General features: G+C 37.3%; 1 protein-coding gene across 1 annotated transcript in view; it reads right to left on the reverse strand.

The window, feature by feature from the left end:
- Positions 1-23,168, reverse strand: part of LOC132204231 (disintegrin and metalloproteinase domain-containing protein 10) — a 47,189-nt gene extending 24,021 nt beyond the window's left edge. Inside the window, exon 1 of the mRNA XM_059632607.1 lies at positions 22,777-23,168. Within this exon, the coding sequence (XP_059488590.1) occupies positions 22,777-22,867 (91 nt within the window). The 5' untranslated portion in view covers positions 22,868-23,168. The remainder of the gene's footprint in view (positions 1-22,776) is intronic.
- Between the last annotated feature and the right edge of the window lie 1,850 nt (positions 23,169-25,018).

Consider the following 25,018-nt stretch of genomic DNA (forward strand, 5'->3'; position numbering starts at 1 on the left):
CGCAGACACCTGAATATTTTCCTCGGCAGAAAAAATGGCTACATTTTTCAATTCGTAAAGGGGAGCGGCCTCCGGGGAAATAGGGAAAAGTTTCAAGCGCCGTCGAAAGAAATTAAAAGAATTTCTTCCGAGATGGTGAACTTTTAAACAAGCCGAATTAAAATTATTTTTGTAAAGAGAGAGAGAGAGGCGATAAAGGAGGGTTCTTTTTCGCTGAACTCGACGCCCAACTTTCAATGTAAAAGCGACGGAATGAAAATTTCTGCTGGTGTAGTTTTTTATTTCGCATGCGAGAAAACTGCTCTGGTGGAAGTGAATAAACATCAGCAGAGGAAAAGAAAAATACGTCTGGTACCGCTGGAAAAATGAGCAAAAAAGCTGCAAGCGAGAGCGGAAGAACAAGAATATTACGCTCGGTTTTTTAAATTTCCGTTTTCTTGTACATTTCCATGCAACAAGAACTACAGAACTCTAGGGATGCATTTGAAAGAAAATTAGCACGGAATATGAAATCCAGCAGAATTTTTACGGCACTTACGGAAATTTGAAAACTAGAATTCCGCTCCCATGCACCAGCACCCTGGCATTTCCTATTCAGCCACCGACTGAGTTATTTTTCGAGCTGAAGCGTGCAAATCAGAGCGTCGGCCGGTTTTGAATTACCAATTACGGACAGAACTCGGCGGCGCTTATCCGAGCAACTTTTAATAAACGCTGCGGGTGCGAGAGCGGCCATTTCATGAGTCGGACGGAAAAGGTCGAGGGACGTCAAAAACAAGCCGCCCGCAAATTGGGGCTAAGGGGATTTTGACCCGGCTGAAGGGACGGCGAAAAGTAATTGGCGCAATTCCGACTCTGGGAAAATAATGCTGACGACCAAAGACCGGCAGTGGGCGCCGCTGATATTGCCCGGGATGTAATAATTTTCCCCCTTTCCATCACTTTTGTTTGCCAATCATTCGTGCGGGGTGCGGGAGTTTAGTCGGACAGAATGACCAGATGGCCAGGTGGAAGTCAACCATATGCTCAAAAATCAAGATCAGATCGATCATAACCAGGAAATATTTTTTTAATGAATAAAAAAAAAAAAATCTTGATTCCAACTTCATCATCAAAATATATTTTTGTTTTGACTTGTTTTTTTGGCGGTCATTAATGATTAAAAATAATGATAAACTGCCTGGAAGTAAATTAATACTTTTTGCCGATATTTTCAATAGAAAAATTATTTGATTCCTTTTAAAAAGAAGCCAAAGGTTAGGCTTTTATGCCTCGTCAAACTTTTTTTGAGGATTTATGAGACAATCAAGAATAGCCCATTAAATTTTTAATTAAAATTTGCAGTATTCAATTTCAGAATTTTTTAATTGAATTTTTTCCTGTAAGTTCAAAAATTTTATTTTTCCGTCTTGCATAATTTTTTTTAAAATTAAAAATTAATTAATTAATTAATTTGGACAACCAAGAATTTATTAATCAATTTTGAAATAATTTGAAAATGTCTCATTCAGTGTATCTTGGATTACGCTCCCCAACCCGGAGTTATTTTTCTGCTCGAACTGACTTCTTTCCTCTATTCTTTTATTCCCCTTTTCTTGTGGAACTCCTTCATTCTTTGTTCCACCGCCAGAGCCAGGCGGCAGACTCTCGCTGTGATTACAAACTCCCCGAAAACTCTCCAGCAGCTCTTATTGGATTGGAACTTCTTTCCTTTGGCTTGTTGATTCATTGCCATTATATCAGGCCGGCTTTCATTCTCTGCCACCGCTGGATTTTCCTAAGAATTCGATCCGCAGGAGAGAACGAAAGAAGTGCAGCCGCGTATTTTTCACTGCAGCCCACGCTGTGCGCGATCCCACGCATCATCTCGCTGGAGAAACTGCTTTTAGAATTGCGCAGAGAGTTGCACAATCGCGTTTTTGCATTCGAACGACTCTCAATTCCCTTTTGTCTCCGGTGGAAAAATAACGAGATGGCAGCTGGCGGAAAGAGAAGTTGAACATGACGAATTCACAGATTTCCGACTGCTCATCCGAATTAATGAGATTGAAATGAAACAAAACGGCAATAAGTCTGTTATTCATGATGACATTTTGTGACAGAGGAGAACAATCTTCAAATCTACAAAGCAGTATTCTTTTAAAATTTGTATATAGTATTTTCCAATTTGCAAATTAAAAAATTTTCAATTAAACTCGCTTTTTATATTATATTAAACACCTGAGCTCCAAAATATTCAATTGAATTTTATTGTGTTTGGCAAAAAAATTCTTTAAGAGTTTCAAAATTTGAATTCACTGTCCAATTAAAAGTTCAAACCAATTAAATTTTAAATTAAATTCGTTTATGAAAGAGAGTAGAATAATCATGAATAATTCTGATTTCAATTATGTCGAGTAACTTACAAACTCGAATGCAAAGGGTTTCATTATGAAAACATAGCAGCCAGCAAGCGAGATGATCTCTCCTCTCATTTCCGCGATCAAACGCAAATTTGACGTGCGCATCCGCCGGGCTGGTTAAAATTATCCGCCGGCAGTCAACGAGTTACACATATTTTATATTCGAGGGCGGCGCGTTTTTTGGGCTCGGCGTTGAATAAGCGATGTGCTCGGCAGCTAACGCGTTTGCGGCTTAACGCGCATCTCGCGCACCGATGGACGAATGGACCGGAGAAAAATTCGGTTAAGCCGCAGGTGCCGCTACGAGACGTGCCGATCCCACGCAAAACTTCTGAAATCCCGAGCAGTCACATCATTGCGAAACGCCGTCCATAAAAAAAATAAAATGTAAGCGGGGCTTTTTGGGAAGCACGCAGAAAGAGAGGCTGAGCGAGTGAGGTTGACTCATTAAAATGACCAGGGAGTTGTGACAAAATTGGATGAAAATGAAAGTGGTGCTGGCTTGGCAGTACAAATCTCAGCTAAATTTTGCGTTTTTATAATATTATATTAAGGTTTAAAAAAATAAACATTTTGTTGCTATAGAGGTTTTGGGCAAAATTAAATTTAAAGTGAAAATTTTGAAAATTTTCACTTTAACTTTTAGAAATTATTAGTTTTATTTTTCTTTACATTTACTAATCAGATAAAATTTGAAAAAATTAACAGCCCAGATGTATGAAGAATATACTAAATCTTATAAAACCAGCTTTATAAGGAAAGGCGTCACTTTCACCCCACTGTGGTGCAATATGGAAAGAATTATCACATCAGATCAGTGGTTAATTTTTACATTACAATTTTAAACCAAAGAACCTGATGGTATTTTAGCGCAGATGGCAGGGAATTCCACTCTGGTTTACAAAAAGAGAAACTTTACTGTCCGAGTCATTTTGGGAGAATCCGTAGGTGTATCGCTTTTTGCGTCTTAGTTTTTAGATTTGTATGATGCTGTAAATTTATTCTTTTAATCAAATAAATTTGAAAGTATTAATTTTTTATATCTACTTGGCAATTTATTTGAGAGGTTATTTGTCAAGATTTTTATCGTTACTTTTCACCCCACAATATGAACAAATTTTTTTCTATTTAACACCAGAGCTAATTGCGCCCCTGGAGGGAAATAAACTTTCGCTCTCTTTCGTTTCCTGCCAAATGGGTCCGTTGAGAGCCGCAAAAATCCGATATATTTTTTCAACGAGCGGCGAAAACAAAATCGGAAAATGCCGGTGGCCGGCGCAGTGTGTCACACTCAACCATGAGAAACTCTCTCGCGGAGTTTTTTAATTGCCGCGCGCGGAATTTGCACAGCAGTTTCGCTACCAAGCTGCCGAGTAACAATTGCAGCGCACGGCGAATAAATTTTCATTACATCGCACACGAGAGGGGCATAAATAGCTTCGCCGGTGCAATAACTCACAAAATATGAGCTGCCTTCGCCATCCGAACAACAGGCCATTGTTTTTCCGCCGCCGAGTGTGTTTGTTGTCAACATTCACCCCGCGCAGCGTGTAAGTACACACAGGCACCACTATGATTGAGTCGGGCCACAGGATGAAAAAGAAAAAACCGGCCGGACAAAAACGCCACAGCAATTTTGCTACTTTTTGTCTCTTTTGTTTGAGCAGGGGATAAAAGCTGGCCCTGGCCTTTCTATAAAAATGAGAACCGACGCTTTTAAAATGTGAAAATAATCTCCAAGTATAAACAAAGTGCTTTTTATGCAAAAGAGGAAAAAATTCGTTTCATAGTGCTATTGAAACAAAAAAATTTTGGCTGCCATTAATGCAGCAAAATAAAAAAAAATGTTACATATTTTAATTTTTTAAAGATAGTAATTATTTGAATTGAAAAGGTTGAGAAAGGACATTGATTTTCCAGAAAATACAAATAGTTTGTGATAAGAAGAAAGGCTTAATTCCGTTTTCATGGTTTTCAGCAGAAAATTTGTGTTTGTACCGAGAATTCAGGATTCGTTTTGGTTTGGCCAAATCAAGTTTTAACCACAACAGGAGATTGGAAATCAAATTGGAAATTTCAACTATTTTTTCATATCAAAGGAGCAGTGATTGTCTCTGCGGTAGATCAATGATTATGTTGTTAGTGTTGCCTTTTTGTCAAAAAAATCCTTTTCCTCAATGAACTAATTTTTGGAAAAATCGGCATTAATATTTTAACAAGTTACAATTTATTTCCTATCTTCTATGTTTGCAAGAAATGTGCAAAATTTCCTCGCATCTGACTCATACGTTGACAAAATCCACGTGCCAGCGATTCTATTTGCTACAGAGGTACTTAACCCAATATTGAATTTCACTCCAGCATAACCAGATAATATGCCTGAGCGTAAACATAGACCGGCCAATTAATTACGCGTCGCCGATGCGGCGTTTCGGCCCAGAGTGCCTGGGCAGCAACTCGATTTTCCCCAACATGGCGTCGGTCGGTCGGTCATCCAATCTCTCTGGGCGTTTGTTTGTGCACTCATTGACGAGATAATTACTCCCGGGCGGTGCACTTGACTCGGCCTGCCTCCATTTTCCACTGTAGCCATAGAGATGCGGCCACACGTGCATCAAACTGCAAATCCATCCATCTGGAGAGAAGCCGGGGACGGATTGTTCGGATCTATGGATGATGGAGTGCCGAGTCAAGTGCGCCTTTCAAGTGAATTTCCTTCACTTGTTGTCCGTTACTACGCAACCTACGCCCCACTAATTTGTTGCGCCCGATGACCCAGGAAGAAATTTTCAATAAAAAATTATTTCTCTTCGTATCAGATCTAATTAGAGACTCGTCGTGATTTTTTTTGTGCAATTTGCTCTTCAATTTTCAAAAGCCAATTATATTGCCTTGCAAAACTTCGCCCTGGAGAGACGCTCTCGTTAATTGAATAGGCCAAAATTGGAGCGGGCCAAGTAATTTCCTCCGCCCATCAAACTGTCTACTCGGCTGAAAATCGTCGTCTGCTCAACTCAATTAATTAAACGACTGCGAAATTTCGCCCTTTGACGACTGACAAGAATAATCATAAGCGTAGATCGAGTTGCAAATTTACAAAATTGGATTTCTTTCTGTTGATTCCAGGAACCAAAAGGCGCAGGAAATAAAGTTCTCTCAAATTTATAATTGACTCTCCAGGAAAAAGAGAGAAATCACAGTCAACAGCCACCAATTTAAAAAAAATTCGGTGCTATTTTATTGTTTGCTCTCTTTCGAGTGCGCAGTTTGATCAAATTACGAATTACACGGCGCCGACCTTTTGCTCTTGCAAGAAAAAAAATGCATTTTTATTTTTACGTCCCAATGAATTTTTAAACTGCGCATCAAAGGCTGAATTTTATGTACGAAAATTTTATTTAGTCCCACGTCATCTTCCTTGGAATAACTGCGATTAAAAATATTTTATTTTGTAAGTGTACTAATTAGAATTGCAAATTTTCAGACGGTTCATTCTCAAATAATTAATTTTGACGCAAAAATATGCAGAGCCGTGCGAGTCTTTCTTCCGCGCGCATATAATGAGAGAAAATTTGGCGAGTTTTTAATTTTATGGTCGATTTGCGGCCAAACGTTTTGAGATTGCGAAAAGTTTACGGTGTTGCGAATTGTCTTGGAGACAGGGGCGTCACGAAATTCACTCGCCACACCACAATGGTGTGAATGAGAAAGAATGAAAAAGAGATAAAAAGAAACATCCGTGCTTTTCGAGTGAAGGCAGTATCAAAAGGCCCCGTTAAACTCACTGAGTTTGGAACACTCGTTTGATCATGAAGCCGTTCACGCGCACTGCTGCCTTTGTGTTTATTTGAGATGAAAATAATAACAAAAAACACTACATGCGCACGATCCAAATGTGAATAAATAAAAGGGAGACACGTTTAATTGTTATTATATAATAATTTTGAGCAAAACTGAATAAGAGAAAAGTTACATTAAAACTATTTAGTTTTATAATTATTAAAAATTACAAAAATTAACCCAAGCAAGTAGAATTGTCTGGTTCTTTTTATTTTAATTCGGTTCTCTCCTCTCAATTTTTTAAAATTTAGTTCCAAAACACGCCCAATCGAAATTATCAAAGTTTTCATTTAAGAGCATAAAAATTAATTTCCAATTTTCTGTGAAAAAAATTTACCAAGTGAAATAAAAGTAAGGGAACTTTATAAGAATAAAAACTTATCAAAGTTTGGCTGATTATTTTTTTTTTCAAATAAAATTCTTTCTCAAAATTTATATTTTTTTAAGAAATTTATAAGAATGCAAAATTAAGTTTCTTCCTATTTTTACTATGAAATGAATAATAATAATACTTATTTTATTTTATAATAATTAACTTTGCATTTTTCAGAATATAAAACTATGATCCTACCCCATTTGTAAGTATTGGCTACAGGATTTTGCCAAATATTTGTACTTTTACAACTAGGTTCAAATAAAATTCAGTTTTCCCGCAGAGCTGGCCCGGTTTTAATTTAGCCCGTGTTTGCCAGGCGATGATTAAAATCAAACGCGGCGGCGATTAATGAATATTTCGCCGCTGGAGCGAAATCAATCCAACCTGGCGCGGTGTTGACACAACATATCGTGTCGGCAGCAGGTGCAGCAAATAGAGCAAACAAGGCGACTTTTTTATACACACACACAGGGTGGATGCGGCACTCGACTTGCTGTGTACCTTGCTTGCTCTCCTCTGTGTGTACCGCACGTAATATATTGTAATTAATTAACTATCTGTGCTGTTTGCAAGCACGGCGTAATTAATGCAAAATCTGCTTAGGCGCCGCGCACGCCAACTTGTAATTAATTCGCTTTAGTGCGTTGGGAATTATTTTCCCGGTGTGCACTCGGCGCGCAGAAAGAGCGGATTTGATTCGCAGGGGCCGTGAACTTGTTGAGCGTTTTGTTCGAAAATTGAAACGACGAGACGTATGTATGTATGTATGTTATTCATACAGCCACTCGTTAATGGACGTTTCGAGTGTTTTTCAGAGTGATTACGGCATGGAAATGCTCTCGCGCGTGGGAAGGTATGTCGATGTTGTTCATTGCGTAATCAAACTGTGCGAAACAAGTTTGAATTGACTAATGGCATGGCCTTCGTAATTAACGATTTTTGGCTCAAAGTTTTGAATGCCGTTCTTTCTGAAAGTATAAGAAAATACAAGTTTTACCTTAAGTTGTAACATAATAAATATTCAAAATACAAAAAAGGTAAAAAAATTTGTAATTTATAAAATGTAACCTTTAAAAAAAATTATTTACTGGTTTTACAAGAAATTTAATTTAATTTTTTTTTTAATTTTTTACAAATAATATTTTTGCAATCAGTAAATAAAAATATCAGGTTTGCTACGATTTATATAAATAGTTCTAAAAATTATCTAAAAATCCATCCTTCTTATGAAAACAATAGTTAAAAATTCTTTATTATTTTCAATTTTATTTTGTATCAAGTACTGACAAAAAGTAATCCAGCTCATAAATAAATCTAATTCAGAAAAAAAGTATGAGTGAAGTTAGAATAAATATTAGTAACTTGTGATGCTAAGCGGGTTGCATACATTTTACTACAGTCTCTAACTTATTGGCAGGGAAGAAAGTTCACGGCTTTAATGACAAACACCCTCTCAAGATCAATTACAATCAGACTTCCAGCTTTCGACGCAATCAAGCTATTTTGCATGATGCGTCATAAGTCATCAAAAGTCATCACGGAGAGCGTTTCAGAATCCCCATTGTGCAAAATGTGTCTCATTGCGTATACATGTATTTCAGATCCACCCACCGCAAGTCAATTTGCAGCCTACGCAGAGCAATCATCGGGAGAGAGAGAGAGGAGCCTCATTTGTCTCATTTTCGGCATCCAACCTCGGCGCTCGCTGAGATACATCCCGTCGAGTCAAATTGCTCTAATCTTCGACAAGTTCGCTTTGTGCTCTCGGAGGCACAAAGTTCGTTGTCAGCTTGCTGGAATACACCGCACAAAGTACATAGCATGCACGGGAACTATCTCATCTCTCGGCTAAATCCACATTAGTGTGGCTTGTTCTGTTCGTGCCGCGCCAGTGAGCGACTGCAGTTTTTGAACTAAAAGCAGCGAGCAGGGTGTTGGGGCTGCAGAATTTGCGACTCTAGGAGGGGAGATTTTGAGCGGCGATAAACCATACGCCAACTTGAGTGGTTGCAAGAAGTGTTCTTTCTGTAGAGGGTGCTTTTGCATTTTCGAGAGAGCACTCCAGGGTTTGAAAGAATAATCATGGGAATAAAAAAAATCTCGGATTAAAAACAACAAATAATCAAGCCCCTCTTGCTCATTTCGTTTTGTTTGGCGTGCAATTAATTTCGGTCTGCTTTTTTATTTCGTCCTTTCTGACGGCTGGAATTTGTATTGGTTCTGTTTTATACGTACATAAAAAGCGTGATTGGCGCCGCGGTGGCAAAAAGCGGGCTGATTCGGCCCGATGGATTGCCGCTGTAGTTTGCAGAGCCAGCAAACTCCCCACGATGGCATAAGTCGCTGCTCCAATCGATTTGGAATTCCCGTTCGCCGGCACCGTCCGTAATGCACCATTATTGCCATCGTCGAGGATGCCAGGCGGGTGGCAGCCAATTTCAGCAGAAATTCCTAGGGTGCTTGATTCAGAAACTTTTGGCAAGGGGCACCAGGGTGCTGGCGTGAATTCGTACCTGCGAAAGGAATCGAATGAATTGCGGCCGCGCTGCGAATGGCACATAACATGAGGTCGTTTGTCAAATCGTTCAGCTTAATGCAGCGAGCTTTGCTACTAATTTATTTCAACTCCACAATTTGGCTCCACTGCATAAAACGATTAAAATGAGTTATTGTGAATAAAAATTATATAAAATAAAGAAATTTTGATGCAATAAAAAAAATATATAATTTTGATATAAAGTCTATAAAATATCTAATTAGGTTGGAATCTAATATCAATGATTTGTATTTGTCAAAAAAAAAACATTTTGCATAGAAAAGTTGGAAGCGAAAATCAAATCTTTGGAAAAAATAGCATCAGTCCTAGAAATTTTTTTTACAAAACTTTGAATAATATTGCAAAGTACACATTTTTTTAAGGGAAAAAAATGAATGAATGTCACTAATATGTAGGTTCAAAGTAAATCACGACATCAAAATCGTTAAAATTTTTTTTTTAATTTTCTTTTAGTTAAGCTCCTTTGAACGTGACTATGTGGTTTCCGCATGCAAAAATTTGAGTAATTAATTGCCCTCAAACTGAGATAAATCTGTTTTGCGCGTTTGAGCCGAGTCAGCAGCAGGTATTTGGCAGGTTTTGGCCGTCGTTGGTGCTGCATTCATTACATCCGTCACCAGCAGCCGTGATAATAATGGTGCGTGCAGCGTAATTAATTAATTAATGCACGTTTCTCCCTCTCGGATATTCTCTCGCTTTGTCGAGTGCGTTGCACCTTTTCGCCGTGCATATCAAAGCAGCGCTCGAACACAAAGAGACGAACTTCCGGCGGCCGCGCTGCGTGCGGTGATGAAACAATTATCATCTCCATACCGGTGTGTCGCCGACGATACGGTTATAAAAGGGAAAAAATCTCTTCTTTTGCGGGATTAATCATTAGATTGTGACACCGGCTGTGAGACAAAAGAAGAGAAATTATTACAAGACATTCTGCGCGGATAATATAATTATTGTCCCCGTGATAATAGGGACGTCTCTATTTTCTTATGTCAGACGTTGGCGTGCTTTCTTTGTTCTCGAAGTGTAATTAGTCTCGCAGGAAGACGGAACGGCGTGTTATAATTCGCAGAATCTTGAGGCGACACTGACAAGAATATATCGCTGGAAAAAATTCCCCGCAGCGACGTAATCGGACTTTCAGATTTGCAACTGGAAAAGTTTGTTTGAACCCGAAACTTCAGCCCTTCTGGCCCAAGTCAAACAAGTCGGATTCGGACGCATAAATAAGTTTTCCCCCAAGTCCACATTGGCATGTCTTTGGTTTTTGTCCGTCCATAAAAAGTTTCCGCCATTTTATTATTTATCCCGGCCGCGCAGATAGAAAGATTTTTCCAAACGAAAACTTACTTTGCATTCGCAAGGCAACTTTTTCCTCTCCCCAGCGCAGAATATCAAATCATTTGACATGAGAGAAAACTTTCTGTACAATTTTTTATCTCTAATTGGCCGGTCAAAGTTTGATTAATGTCGAAAAAAAAGTTTGTGAAACGAAAAATTAAAAAAGTTGCAAATATATATAAAAAAATTCACTCACTATTCCGCATTTTCGTAAATAACGTTTTGTGGAAAAATTCAACACCAACCTGCAACAAAAGAGGGAAAAATACAATTAGTAAACAATGGCAACGTCAAGTGCAGGAGCAAACAGAAAAAAACAGTTGAAGTGTTTCGCAAAGCTGGATAGGAAATCGCGGACAAACACACAAGCTTTCATGTTTGCAAAGCGAAATTAACGTCGATTGTTTTAATTTCACGAGCGCGTTATTTTGTAAAGACAAAGTCGCCCCAAGGTCGAAGGGTCTGAAAAGTTTAATTAGCGAGCACGAAATATAAAAGACAGGCCTTGGATTTTCCGCCTCCGCAATCGTTTTCCTGCTCGGTGATCAACGCGCGCTCAGAGTTAATCGGGGGAAGTCGAAAAATCGGCGAGACGCAAAAGCTGGGTCAAGAGTAATGTTACGAATGCAGATTTCTCCAATTAAAATGTTATATCACTGCCGAACGAGCATAACAAAAACGCATGCAGTTTTTCAGCCGTGGCCTTGAATTGTCTAACAACCGTTAGGGCGGAGCGGTTTGGAGCATTTTGCCTTTCTCGGTTGCTACTGCACTCGCTGGCTGGCCTACTTTTGCGCTGCTCTTTGCACCAACGTCGGTAAAGACACGTTATTCAATACTGTGAATTCTACCCGAGGAGCACAAATAAACAGCGCTGATTGATTTGTTGTAGTTCATTATTTTTTTTTATAATTATGCAATTAAAAGAGATATACCGGCAGCCAATCAATTCTTATAGAAAAACTTATGTTTGTTGTTTAAATAAATTTTTCAATAATATTGTATTGCATAGTCTCACTCAGGTAGAGCGTATAGTAAAATTCAATACTAAATTGGAAAAATTTATTAAATTTATACATTGTATTATAATTATTTTTTCTTGAGTTTGATTTTTCCCTGATGGTTTTTGGTGTCATTTAATTTGGAACAGCCCATGGAGAGAACGCTGAATTTGAATTCAAACACCCTGAATCAACTCTTGATCAAGATATTTTACTATATTTTTTTTTTTATTAAATTTAAGATTTGAGATTTCTTTATTTTAGTAAGAATTAAGTGACAAAGTTCAAAATAAGTCACAGTAGCATTATTCAAATGATGAAGTTAATTTTAGTCATAGAATTTATTTTTAATACAAAATATTTCACACCACCCAAAAGAGCCTCTATTTTTTTCTGTTCAAATCAAACCGTATAAATTTTTTTAAATTTAATCCAAACATTAATTAATTATTGAAATATTCATGCAATAATTAATTCCCTACAGATTTTTCCTGAAAAACTCACTAATTATATCCTCAAACTGGCCTTAATTTAAACATGTGTCAAGGGTGACACAAAAACACGAATTGGCAGTTTGAGAATTTGCACCAGGGTGCGAAACACGGACGCGTCTGTCTCATCGCTCCGGTTCCCCAGCTGCATTATTTTTGCTAATTACCCAAGCAAACACAATTCCGCTCGTTTTGTAATTTATAGCTACGGCAACGAGCAGGACACAGGACGTTGCTCAAATTTATGCAAATTCAAACGAAAGCAACTGACACCGCCGGTCGCGATAAAATTCAAATTTAATTGTCGCCTTCGCTCATTTCCATACACAACTCCACATGCCGAGTGTGTTTTCGAAATAACAATAATTATTATTTCATTTCTCACCCGCAATGGTGGCCGAATTCGTTTTTCCCAGACATAAAAAAAATGCAAATTAATTACATTCCAATCGAAATACGCATTCGGAGGACAAAGGCCGCTTTACGAGAACAAATAAATAATATAAATAAAGAGAGGAAAATAAATACTTGTAAACACTTGAACCTGCCTGAGACCTTCACCTTACGACAATTACAGAGGTTGCCTCAGGTATGCGAATTCATTCCCAAAGGCTTTTATTATTATTATTTTTTTTGCATGATGTCATATTTCTGAAATCACTTGATTGGAATCTTCCGTGTCTGCATCGCAGAAGGCTGAAGTATTTTTTTCGCGGTGTCATATTTTGCAGGTTTTAAAGGTCACAATTTCCGAGTATTGATTTACGTCATTCGGAAGCACGAACGTAATTATCGGAAAAGGACACACAAAGTGATGTCACCGGATGGCTTTGAGAGCAGCGGCTGCTTCTTGTGTTTCGCGCAGCGGTTTTAATTGCACTCGAACGAAGGTAGCGAGTTGAGTTACCCGACGGAGCGGATACCTGTGTGTATAACATGCACTTGAATCGTCACGTTCAACATTGGAAAGTAATTACATCCAGCGCGCCGTGCCGCCGAGCAACTGCAAATCGCAGACGGGCTTGCAAAATTCCATATTCGCACCAATGCACGCGATTATTAAATTGCGCCGCCTATAAATGAGAGAGAAAATTTGAATTGCTGCAATATCGATTTCGCTCTCTCGCATTTTGTTTTTGCCAGCAAAAAAAGCGTGTGGTTTTCTAAACTGCAAAATGATTTCATCAAAAATGATATGTTCGCCAATTTTCTGCTCTAGATGAAAAAATTAGCTCATTAAAAGCAAAACTAGGCAGCCTTCACTCTGAAAAGAAGTATTTTTTACAGAGAAATGTGCTTGCTGTAGAAGAGTTCTGTGCGTCAGCAGAATATCATCATGGGATGGAAAATGGTGGTTCTATCTCTCATTGTTATAATTGCACTTCAAATGCAGGCGAGTAATTAACTGAATGCAATTTATTCTTTCAATAAAGCAATGACTCCTGTTCATTAAAAAAAATCAATAAAATCTGGTTCTTTGATAAAGATTCTAAAGGAAATTTGAAATTGGTCAAATTTCAATTAAATTAGTTAGGCAACTCAATTCCTGAAAAGAATTTTAATATTTTTAAAGATCAAAAGTTCGCATAGAAGTGAATTCAATCTCATCATATTGCAAAAGTTTTTTTGACATTATAAAAAACAGGCAAAGATATAATTTCCGTTCCTGAAAGGTCAACGCCAAGATATTCAACTTTTATAGTTTTAATTTTAGCAAGAGCCGTTTTAAATTTACAGTTTCTTGTATAAATATACAATTTCCAACAATGACCCCTATGAAGTTTAGGCACCGTGAACTGTTGATAATGATAACAAGAACCCTGACAATCAACCATCGTGCAAAAAGAGCTCGTCCTTTGTGCCGAAATCAGCAGACCTTCTAGTTAATCATCGGCATTTTGCGTGAAGGCATCACAACATCCTCTCTGCCTAGGCGATTGTTGTTGTTGTTGTTGCAAATTCATTATTATTTAATCCGGTAAGAAAGGCCGCACCGCTAGAGAGGGAGGTCGCCTGAAGAGTAAATAATGCAGCGAGCTCTTCTTCCTCTTCGAATTATCTCCAGCAAACGCTTCGCGAGTCGCGGCTCAAGTTCACGCGCGCACCGAGCAAGACAAAATAAAATTGTGTGCGCAAAATTTCATTTTTTTCTGGCAGGCGAAAGGAGATTCGCACTAATTGCGACCGTGGGAGTTGCAGCCACTAATAACTTACAATAATTCCGGTGAAATAATTGCTCGTTCGCTCACCGGAGAGAGAGAATTAATTAATTCATTTTATGCTGCAGCTTGGATTGTGTTCCGAAGCGCACGTGATAAAATATGCAACGATCCGTCGGCCATTAGAGAATTGTTGAGAAAAGGCAGCCCTCCCAGCAGGCCAGCTTCGCATCTCCGAAATAATGCATTATGGAATAGCGCGGGGCCCGCCATTAATATATTCTCTTGCCTAGAGTTACGCTCGGCCCGGCCGCAAAACGACGGCCGGCCAAAGCTGGAGAGGCGCCTCTCGTAATTTAAATAAAATTATCTTTCTCGTGCACTTTTCTTGCTTTCTTAATTGCCCTATGAAGTTTGCGAGCAGAGAAGGGCCACGGTACGTGACCTCTCAACTCGGATGATTGCGCCGCTGCCGGGTCGTTAAATTTATCTCGGGACGAATGGGATTATCTGGCGAGCATGGAAGAGCCGCGGAAATTGTCTATTTTATGGAATGGGCAGTCAAAAAGAGCAGTGCTATAAAGTGAGAGCAGGAAAGTCAAATGGCTGAAGGACGGCGCGATGAATAATTTCTGACATTGCAGGAAAAGGGACGGAATAAAAATGAATGCTCTAAATTATTGCTCTCGAAAAGGTGCAGATCGCAGTGAATTCAGATAATTGCTTCATTGTATTTTATATGAAGAGTCTAAAAATATTAAATTAAATATTATTTTTTATTTCTTTTAAAAATTATATTATTTAAATTAGCAATTTAAAATTATAATTTTTTATTGGATTTATTTCTTGAATGTATTTCTATGTTTTATTATTTTCAGTTTTGTTTTTCATTTGATTTTGATGTTATTTCAATGTTTTTGAATCGAAAATAAATTAATATTTTTTAAATGTCGTCATTGCTGTCAAAGTGAAATGTAACACAGTCGAAGGACTATTCGAAACTTGTGCTGTATCCTTATTATAACCTTATAATCGTATTATAAATTATAATCTAAAATATAAACTTCTTAATTACAAAATAAAGATATGGCAGAAAATTATCAAGTTTCAGCACCACAAAGTACGAAATTTTAACAGATAGTTGCAATCAAGGTTAATAATTTTAGCTGATATATTTTTAAAACAAAGTTGTTTTAAGTTTATCATAAATTTTACCCTTACTTCAATAATTTAAGTTTCGTAAGTAAGTGAGCTCAATGGTATATAAACATAATTTATGCCTGGTCTATGTTACTCGACGTGCGCTGATACCCTATAGCTTCTGTTGATAAGTTAATTCCCTTGATCAATAAAGAACTTTGTAATAATTGCATGTTGCAGCTTCTCCTGTGGCCACTTTGGTGCTGTAGCAATTAAACTTTGCGCACCCCAAGTGAAAATCCAATATCCTATTTGCAGAGCTGGTGCTGGAAATTGCAATACAAGCCAAAGGCGTGGCAGACAGGGGTCGTGATCGCGATATGTGGGGCACCGCGTCGATGATTAATAAATCACCACAAGTGACAATGTGCTGTCCTTAATTGGGCATTCGAACCAGGAAATGCGAGCACAAAGGAGCAGCATCTCTTGGAGGAATTCCGTTGCCTTCACGGCTCGCTCGCTCCCACAATAGAAAGAAATCTGCTGAATACATAGGAAGAATGAAAAAAGCTCAGCTCTTCTCATTGCCCTTTGATAAATCTCTCGCGAGCGCAACAAACAAAACACGCGCCTCGTTTTATGTAACTGAAAGCGGCGGCGGCGGGCGTGGGACTTTTTGTATGAGAGAGCATTTCTTCGCCGATTCGAAGCCTTTTGTACTTGAGTTATTGTTGCGGGTGAAAGTGAACTGGATTATTAAATGAAAGAGGCCCCCTTGTTTCCCATTTCTTTCGACCGCTTGGGTGCTGATGAGTGCGTGTAGGAAGATACGGAACTATACATACGAGATTGTTTTTTTTTTCTTTGCCAAAATGAGCAAAAATATGGAACTTGGAAATAAAAAAGATTTTTATTCTAGAATTTGAAATAACACTTAAAATTTCAGAACTGACACTGAAATCGTGATTCAAAAACTCACAAGGGTTGAACAATAGGTTTTCATCTAACGTTTAGCATTGATTGAACCTTGAAGGAAATGTCTATTTAATGGCTAAGAAAAAATAAATTGCTTAATTCATCAACTTGATGTTACCAAGAAAGACAGACAAGCCTAGAAGATCAAATACTTAGGCGCGAAAGGTTAAAAATATTGAATTTTTTGAATTAGTATTTAAATTTTTAATCGCGATTTCAAGGTTAGTAATTAAGTTAATTGTTAAAGAATTTAAATTTTTACAAATAATGGCAATAATTGATTAAATAATTATGAACCAGGGCAACATTTTTTGGCTCTTATATTATTGAAGAGGCCGTTTATATAAAAAAAAAAATAGTTTCAATCTGAGGACAAGCCTATAAAGTTTTATCATTTTAACACGATTTGCACATCAATCGGACATTTTTGTATAAAAGTTTAAATTTTTGACTTGATTTTAATATGAACTCTAGCTTTTTTTATAAATGCTAGAACGCAGAAAAAAATCATTTTGTAGTGACCAAATTAATCAAGAATCACTCCACAGCTTTATTTTCAATTTCATAAACTGCCAACGATCCGATAAATGACCATAAGGGACTTTTACAGCCCGTTAATGCCCTATTTACGAGCCAGTAGGTTGAAAGGGCGACGAGTTGGGATTCAGTTGTGCACACACAGGAGGAGAAAAGCGTTTGGCAAGTCGGGAAAGCCAGTCGAGTAATAAAATATATTCGCCAGCGAGCTTTGCCTCCGACTGCGGTTGTGGAATTGGATGAAAAACGCAACGCGGAAACCCACTGGCTTTCGGTCTGGAATTCAATCTGATTTGCATGGCGAGAGCTCGAGACTTCTTGCTTCTCGATAAATACGTGCCAACGGCGTGTATGCTTTTGCGAGAGGGAAAAAGAATCGCAATCGATTACACATGCAGCGGATCTCTGTTTGGCTTGTTTTCCACTGCTGTACCGTTAAGCGCAATTTCGCATCAAGTTGCTCATTTTGCGCAGCTCGCTTCGCAAACTTTGAACGACGCACAATGTGGGACACACAGCAGAGACAAACATTATAATGAACTTATAAAAAATATGCCATTTAAAACAATCCTACTTGAATTTGATTATATTAGCCAAATTCTTGGTAAAACTGATGCATTTTTAAAGCAATTAAATTTTTACTCTCAGCAAAGATTGTTTTTCTCTTCGTGTTTAAATTTACAAAAAATTTTGTTTGGTCGAAAAATCGATTTTTCTTTTATTCAAAGAGGACATTAAGAAATAATAAACTAATAAACTTCTTAAAACGGGCCATAAAAGACGGAATTTTAACGTTCTAAAATATCTTCTTGACCCTAGGGTGATGTGATGAAGAGCTAAGGGAAAAATTTCTCAACCAGGTCATTTTAGTAGCACAAGTTTTAAGTGTGTGATGAAGAAGAGTTTTAAAATTTATTCTCTCTAGAGCCGTGGGAAATTTCTACGCTGAAAAAATGTAGCAAACAAAATGCGAATGCTGGAAGAAATATGAACAAAAATTAAAATTGGCATAATTTCCAACACTAAATTTAATTTTTTCAATCGTAGTGAAAGAATAATTTATATTTTCAAAAATTACAATATTTTCCTTGATCAAACTCCCTCATGAATTAATTATCTAAATTGAATACACGAAAAAAGCTGCGGTTTATTGTAAAATTCCAATATTTCAAATTGATGATTGAATTCCTATTGGTCAAGAACTGTGATTCAACCAAATTTACTTGTTCACTTCCACCTGCGTGCGTTTCCAAATTGTCATTTCCAGTCACGGCGAGGACGGAGCCGTGCCGGCCGAATGGCAATGACCCTCGCTTGCTCGTTTCCATCTCTCTGCTCTCAAGTTAGGTCTCCTCCGCAGGAAATAACAATAATGAATGTGCGCGCTGGCGCGTTTTCCGCTGCTCGCCCACCTGCACACTCGCGCCTTACTCGAGCACGCATCAGGTTAAAAGATCACAAACCCAAAGTTCTTTGATCTCGGGCGTATATATTAATTAATTGCAGGCGCTGTTAACAGCAAGAAAGTGCTGGACCGCCGTAGTTGATGGCAAAGTGCAAACTTGCCGCGCTTATTAGATTAGCAGCAGTTGCTAATTTCCAGCCGACGCCGCGCCTAAGCAGATTTGACGCTCAAAGACTGGCCCTGCAAAAAGCAGCCGCGCGGAAATTTTCGCCAGCTCGGCCCCCTCGGGAAATTCGGAAATTTAATCATCTTCCTTTGGAGGCGCAAAAACCGCTCAAAGATGAGCAAAAAATTGACCCTGATAGCTTGAAAAATGAAATTGCGATTTTTTTTTAAAAAAATTATCACTGCTTCTATAAGGGACACTGATTTTGAACAAAATTATTTATTGATCAGTGTTAAACTCGAAAAATTCAGTTCTTATCATCAAGGTTGAATATTAATTTTTTTCTTTTGAAACTAAAAGAGTTTGGTGTGATTTAGTTCTGGATTATTTAAGAATCCTGAAATTTCTTTTCTGTAAAGAAGATCGATGTAAAATTTCATTTTAAATTTTTCCAGCTGATTTTGTAAACAAATTTTGGAATTTTCTGTTTTTTATTTCTTTGATTATATATTTAAGATTCTTTTCGGTTATTTGATTTGTTATTTCTATAAAAAAAAAAATACTGACGTACAAAAAAGTTAATAATGCACTTAACAATATGTAATTATTTGAATTCCTCAATTAATTTGGCTTTTTGGTTTGTGTATTTATAGTAAATTGAAAAAGATGAAATTTGCAATTTTTGCGCCCCTTGCTGCCTGCGCTGGAAATGACGCATGATTCAGAGAGACACGTGTGTTCCTTCGGCCGAGTCGAAATTTGGCCGACATTCATATACATGATATATTTTTTCTGCCATTTATTTGCATTCAAAGGCATGCAACCGACATTGGCCCTCTCGACTTTTGCTTTCAGAGAGCACATTGTGCCACTGCCAGCGAGGAAAAGTCTTTGAAGTGCTGCTGCTTTTTCCAGCTTGTTTGTTTGTTTGTTTGCTGATGTTTGATGGCAAAGAACGGCGAAATTTTTATTGGCAAAAGAGCACCGCAATTGGCGAAAGTAAACATTCAGCATGGCCACCCTGGCCAGTGTAATGAGGAAATTTCCTGCAGGTCATTCGCGAAATATGAATTCAGAGATAAAAGTCTCATTGTATGGAAACACAATTTTATATACATGCTCTCATGTTTACTTTGCGTAGCTTTTTTAATTATTTTTTTTTTATCGGACATTCTTTCGTTTAAAATATAAAATCTGTTGAATAATTTGAATCAGTTTTTAAAACATTAATGGAAATGAAAATTAAATATTTCGTTAAAGACTTTTTATGATATTGGAAAAAATTTCAAATATAAAATGTGCTTTAAAAAAATCTAGATGCTTATTAAGAAACCCTACAATGCAAATGAGGCCGATTTTCAATTAGACCCTTTGGAATAAATAGCGTTCGAGTGTGGTGTGTAATTATGGAAGTGCTCTTTGTTTGCGCCAAGAAACTCGTTAATCAACAACTCAAACATCGACTTGGTGGCTGTTCTTTGTTCGCCGCGCCACGGAGTTCAAGCTCTGATAAAAATGGAACATCAAAAGAAAAGCAGCCCTAGATTGATTGCTGCCTGGGTAACAATGGTCCCCAGAGATGGAACAAAAATATGTATATAAATAAATGTATGCGGAGCGCTCTTGGGTGTGCAAAGCAGCGCTCGGCGGAACGCTCATTTTTCACTTCCTCCATCAACTCGATTCGATAAAGTGCATATCACGTCAAGGCGGACAGCCAATTTGATTATACACACCAGTTTGTTTTGTTCTCTTTAACAACCCGTGGAATATGCTGCGAACACCAAAAACGACTGATACAAAAATTATGATGAATGATGATGCTCATCGTAATTTGTGATTTGAATTTCCACTTGCATGTTTTTCCTTCAAATATTTACATTGCCAGTTTTAGGAATTTTTCCAATATGATGAAAATGTATAAAAATAGTACAGTTCATTTTGAAAATGGGAAAAATGATTTAATATTAATTATCAAGAGTTAGGCCTCGGAATAATAATAATATTTTAAATATTGTAAGCTTCAAACAGAGTAGGCAGTGAATTAACTTTTTTTAAATTGATTTTAGCCCAAAACTTTTTTCTACCTACAATTTTTTTCAGAGCATTTCTTCTGATATATCAGTCATAATTCTAACTCTCGCAAAAAAAAACGAAAAATATAGAAATTCATATTGGTTGCCATCAAGTTTTTACCAAAGTTTTTGTTCGCTATATAATTTCTAATAAATTTAAAATATGCTCACATCAATCATTTAAAATTTTATGCCAAATTGAAATGAACTTTAAAAACTTAATGAAACCTCAGTCAGTCTTTCTTATTCAGGCCGTCTTTTCCTGTCTCAACCTTTCCTCCCTTCTGACGTGCCTGACTTAAAACTCGACGTTCATCACAAATTCTCACTTTCCACCCACAAATCCACCACTCATTAACGAAGATTGCCGTGCCCGAAATAATCTTAAGCTCCACACACGAGGAATAAGTCGTTGTTTTCCCGAAATTCCGCCTCATTCATTAATCAAAGGATTAGCCCGAGCCTATCTCTCGAGAGAGATGCGTTTTCGTGGGAACATTCTTTGGCGTTTCGACTTGGAAAGCAAAGCCGGCGGTAAGGCACACACACGCATTATTATTTCGTGGTGAATTATTAAAGACCCGAAATTGTTTCCCCTTGAGTTTTATATTCTCCGTCCGTCAGATGCTATCTCGCTGCAGCATCTGCTCAGGGAGAATTTTATATACCTGGGACCAGGTGAGCGTCAGTTGGGCTCGAAAAATGCGTTCGGCCTTAGGCAAGGCGTGTGCTCTTTTTTTTCCAGCGATCCGAATCTCTCGCGGTGTTAATTTCAAATTTATCCCGACGCAACGGCACAAAGCGATCGAATTTGCATTTTGATTGCACGTTTCGTATATTCTTGTGTATCGCTGGTTGGAAGTGATTATTGTCAAAGTTTGAGAGCGAACATATGCGGCGTCGCTGCAAATGAATGTCAACCCTTGGTGAATAATTAATTAGTTTGGTAATTACAAACGTGGCGGATACGCAATTTAATTATAACTTCGGCACGCTTGTGCCGCTTCGGAATATGGAGTGATGATTATTTTTTGCCGAGGAAAGTTATCTTCTCCATTTCATTGCTATGAAATTCATTTTCTTTCCAGTTCACAAACAAGATATAAAAAATTTATATAAAAAATATTTTTTTTTCAGCATTATCTATTTTTTCAAATAAAAATGGAAGCAACCACAAATTATGTTATTTGAGTTCTGACTAAAATTAAGTTCTCTATCAGCATTTTTTTTACTCTCATTTTCGGAAAATTCTTGATTTATAAGTAGATTTTATTGCAATTGATCTTAAGAGGCAAACTGATAAAAAAAATAAAATATTTGGTCGATGTTCCAGCCTTGGTGCCTAACTGGATTTGATGGCCAATGGAAGTCGCAAAGTATGCTGCATGTGTCGTGCAAAACCTCACAGGTGAGGAAAAAGTGCCGCAGCAAAAGCTCATTTTTGGCAAATGGAGCGCGTGCATGGAAGCCTTTTAAACAAATGACAGCTATTTGCGACCGTCCTCGACATTTTTCACCAAAGCCCAATGCAAAAATAGCTGAGCAATTTGCATAATAAAGGGCAGTGTGGCAGAAAAAGCGAGACAAAAACTTCCAATAAATAGTCAAAGTTGCGTAGCCTGACTGGCACCAATGTCAGAGGCTTCGAATAAAATTGCATGAATGTTTTCAAATAAGAACAAAGCACCATTTCCAGGGCACCAAAAAAATTAAAACATTTTATTCTCAAAATTACTGCATTTGCTCAGATAAAACGTTTAAATATTTGTTATAATTGAATATAGAAAAAAATGGAAAAAAATGTTTGAAATAAGCATATAATTAAAAATTGGTTTTAATTTAATTATTAATGATTTTAACAATTTTACTAACTTTTATAAATGTTCGAATTGTTGACATTTAATTTAATTAAATAGGAAAAATATTTTTAATAAGCATAAAATATAATTAAAAATTGGTTTTTTATTTAATTATTAATGATTTTAACAATTTAATTTACTTTTATAAATGATAGAAATATCAATATAATGTTAGTTATTTTTAAATAATTATTAGAAACTCTCATTTTAGGCCATTTATTTAATTATTTTCATTTTTTTCTAATATTTTATATAAAACATCTTTAGTCGATAATACTGAAAAGTCTATATCTACTTCTTTAAAGATCACCATTAATTTTGACTGAAAATGGGGCTACAGGCCAAAGAAAACCCCTTGTATGAGAGGATGGGGAACGACCTGCACCTCGGGCACTAACCCCGCGGCCACTCAGGTGCGCAGACGGCGGACCAAGACCCTGACTGGCGTGACTCACCTGTATCAGCTGTGACGGAAAAGGTGAGGAGCAGCAACAGGGCGGCCCACAGCGCGGACAAAAGGGTGCTCGGGGGCAGACATTGCACCATGGCGACTAGGGGTGGAGGTCGCACGGGGCCCTAGCAGCCCCTGAGGCGCATCTCAGGTCGGCTCAGGTGCGACGCCACCCCTGCGTGCGCGCGATCAATGTTGTTCAGCGGCCTCGCCGCATCCCCAGGCGGTGAAGGATTGACTCGGAGGCCAACGCGGGCCAAAAGTTCACTCGGGGTTGACGGACACTAGCCCTGCACGAGCATCGCACTACCCGAACCACTCTCTGTCCGTAATCAGTGAGTGTCGTCCGTCGACGGTCTTGCTTGTTTCGGGGAATGCAGACGGACTGCTGCTTGACAGGCGCACCACGGTGGCGCTGCCACACGTGCCAACCGAACAGAATCACAACATTCCACTCGTTATTATCTGACTCCACTTATTCATGAGCGAGCTGCATTTTTGAAATTTTAATTGGAACAGAAATTTAGATTTTCTCTGCTCATTATGTTAAATGCCAAAGATAAGAAGAAACAAATATTAAATAAATGAGGGTCCATTAATATTATGTTGGCAGTAGAGGCTGGACTTAATAGTTCGTGTGTTGACGAGAAGAGGCAGCACGTACTTACCACTTGTTTATTATAAGTCATCTATGTATACAACATTATCCTTATTGTTATTACCAAATATCAAATATTGGTACTTTAATGTACATTTGTAAAATATAACATCATAAATTTTTAATAATAATATTAATTTTCTCATCTTATTAATAGACATTACAAGAATATTAAAATACTTTGATTTTAGTTAATTTTGAATATATATATATAATAATTATTATAATATACATTTTTTAGCATAATAACTTATATTGCACTATTGGCATAGTCTGCATTTTACTTTTCTTACTTTTTGTAATGTGACATATTTTCTATATAATTGTACTTAATTGGTACACTTTTAAGATGTAAACAAATGTCGTGCAACACAGATCTTTACATTTTTATATAAAGTTCATTAACTCAAATTCTGTAATTTGAAGAAGATTTTGTTACTCCGACAACTTTTTATTTTATTTGTAATTAAAATTATGAAAATGCTTACATGCCAATATGATCTTTCCTTTTTGACCTTTGCCTTAAAATAAAAATTTTCAATTTATTACAATAATTATTGCAAGAGGTGAATTTTATGTCTATGTAAAGTACTTCAAATTTATTACCGCAAAACAAAATTGTAGATGATTATTAGAAAAACAAAGTATAATGTGAAAATGAAATATAAACTTAGCATCCAAATATTCATTTCAATTTACTGTCTTTTAAATTTCTGGGACTAAAAACTTGTGGAAATTAAAAATTTTCAGGCTTAATAAATTTCAAATAGAATCAATACAAAGACAATAGTGCCTTATTATTAGTTTAATTGTTGAGTAATGATTATTGCACGAAATTTTAATTCATTTGTGTTTAATGAACTGCTATTATATTGTATTTTTCGCTCAATGATAAATAAACCTTTTTTGGGTAAGGAAGGAAAGAAATCTTGCAGAAAATAAATTCAAGAATTTTATGCCGTCATTATATACCCAATTTTCACTGTTAAATGCTCAACCGACTTTTACTCTTGAATGACATGCTGAAATTTTTCTAGCAATTAAATGACATCTGGAAGTTCATCCGCGAGCTCATTTCTTATAGAATTATTCGCATAAATTTTCTTTCTCCAAGCAAAGCAAACGTATATATGAATGTGTTTACCGCAGCGCTACTCTTATTTTCACTCTGTACGGAGCATATTAATTTTTTATTCTATTGTGCGCGCATTTCACCGACTTCTCATTTTCCTTTTTGTACTTTCGCTGGCCGCGTGTTTTTTTCCTGCGGTATGGCAGCAACGATAATAAACAAACGCATCGCGAGGAATCATCGCGCGCGGGAGAAGAGATTGATTGATCGCGCGAGATAATAATGCAAATCAGTTTGGCACGCGAGCCTCTCGCGGTTTGTTATTATATTCGACAGTGAAAGTTGGGCTATTAGTTAGTATATTATTGTGCACGGCTTGGCCAGGTTAGTTAGCCGGCGCGCGAGGCGAATTAGCCGTCGCGAGAGCCAAGAAAGGCTGCGGCAGTCCAGGGAGGCCGGATGTAGGTTAGTGGTTCAGCCAAGGCACAGTGTCTCCCTGCAGATCGTGGCGGCGAA

This window comes from Neocloeon triangulifer, unplaced genomic scaffold, assembly GCF_031216515.1.
Source record: "Neocloeon triangulifer isolate White Clay Creek 2 clone unplaced genomic scaffold, ASM3121651v1 ptg000002l, whole genome shotgun sequence".
NCBI lineage: Eukaryota > Metazoa > Arthropoda > Insecta > Ephemeroptera > Baetidae > Neocloeon > Neocloeon triangulifer.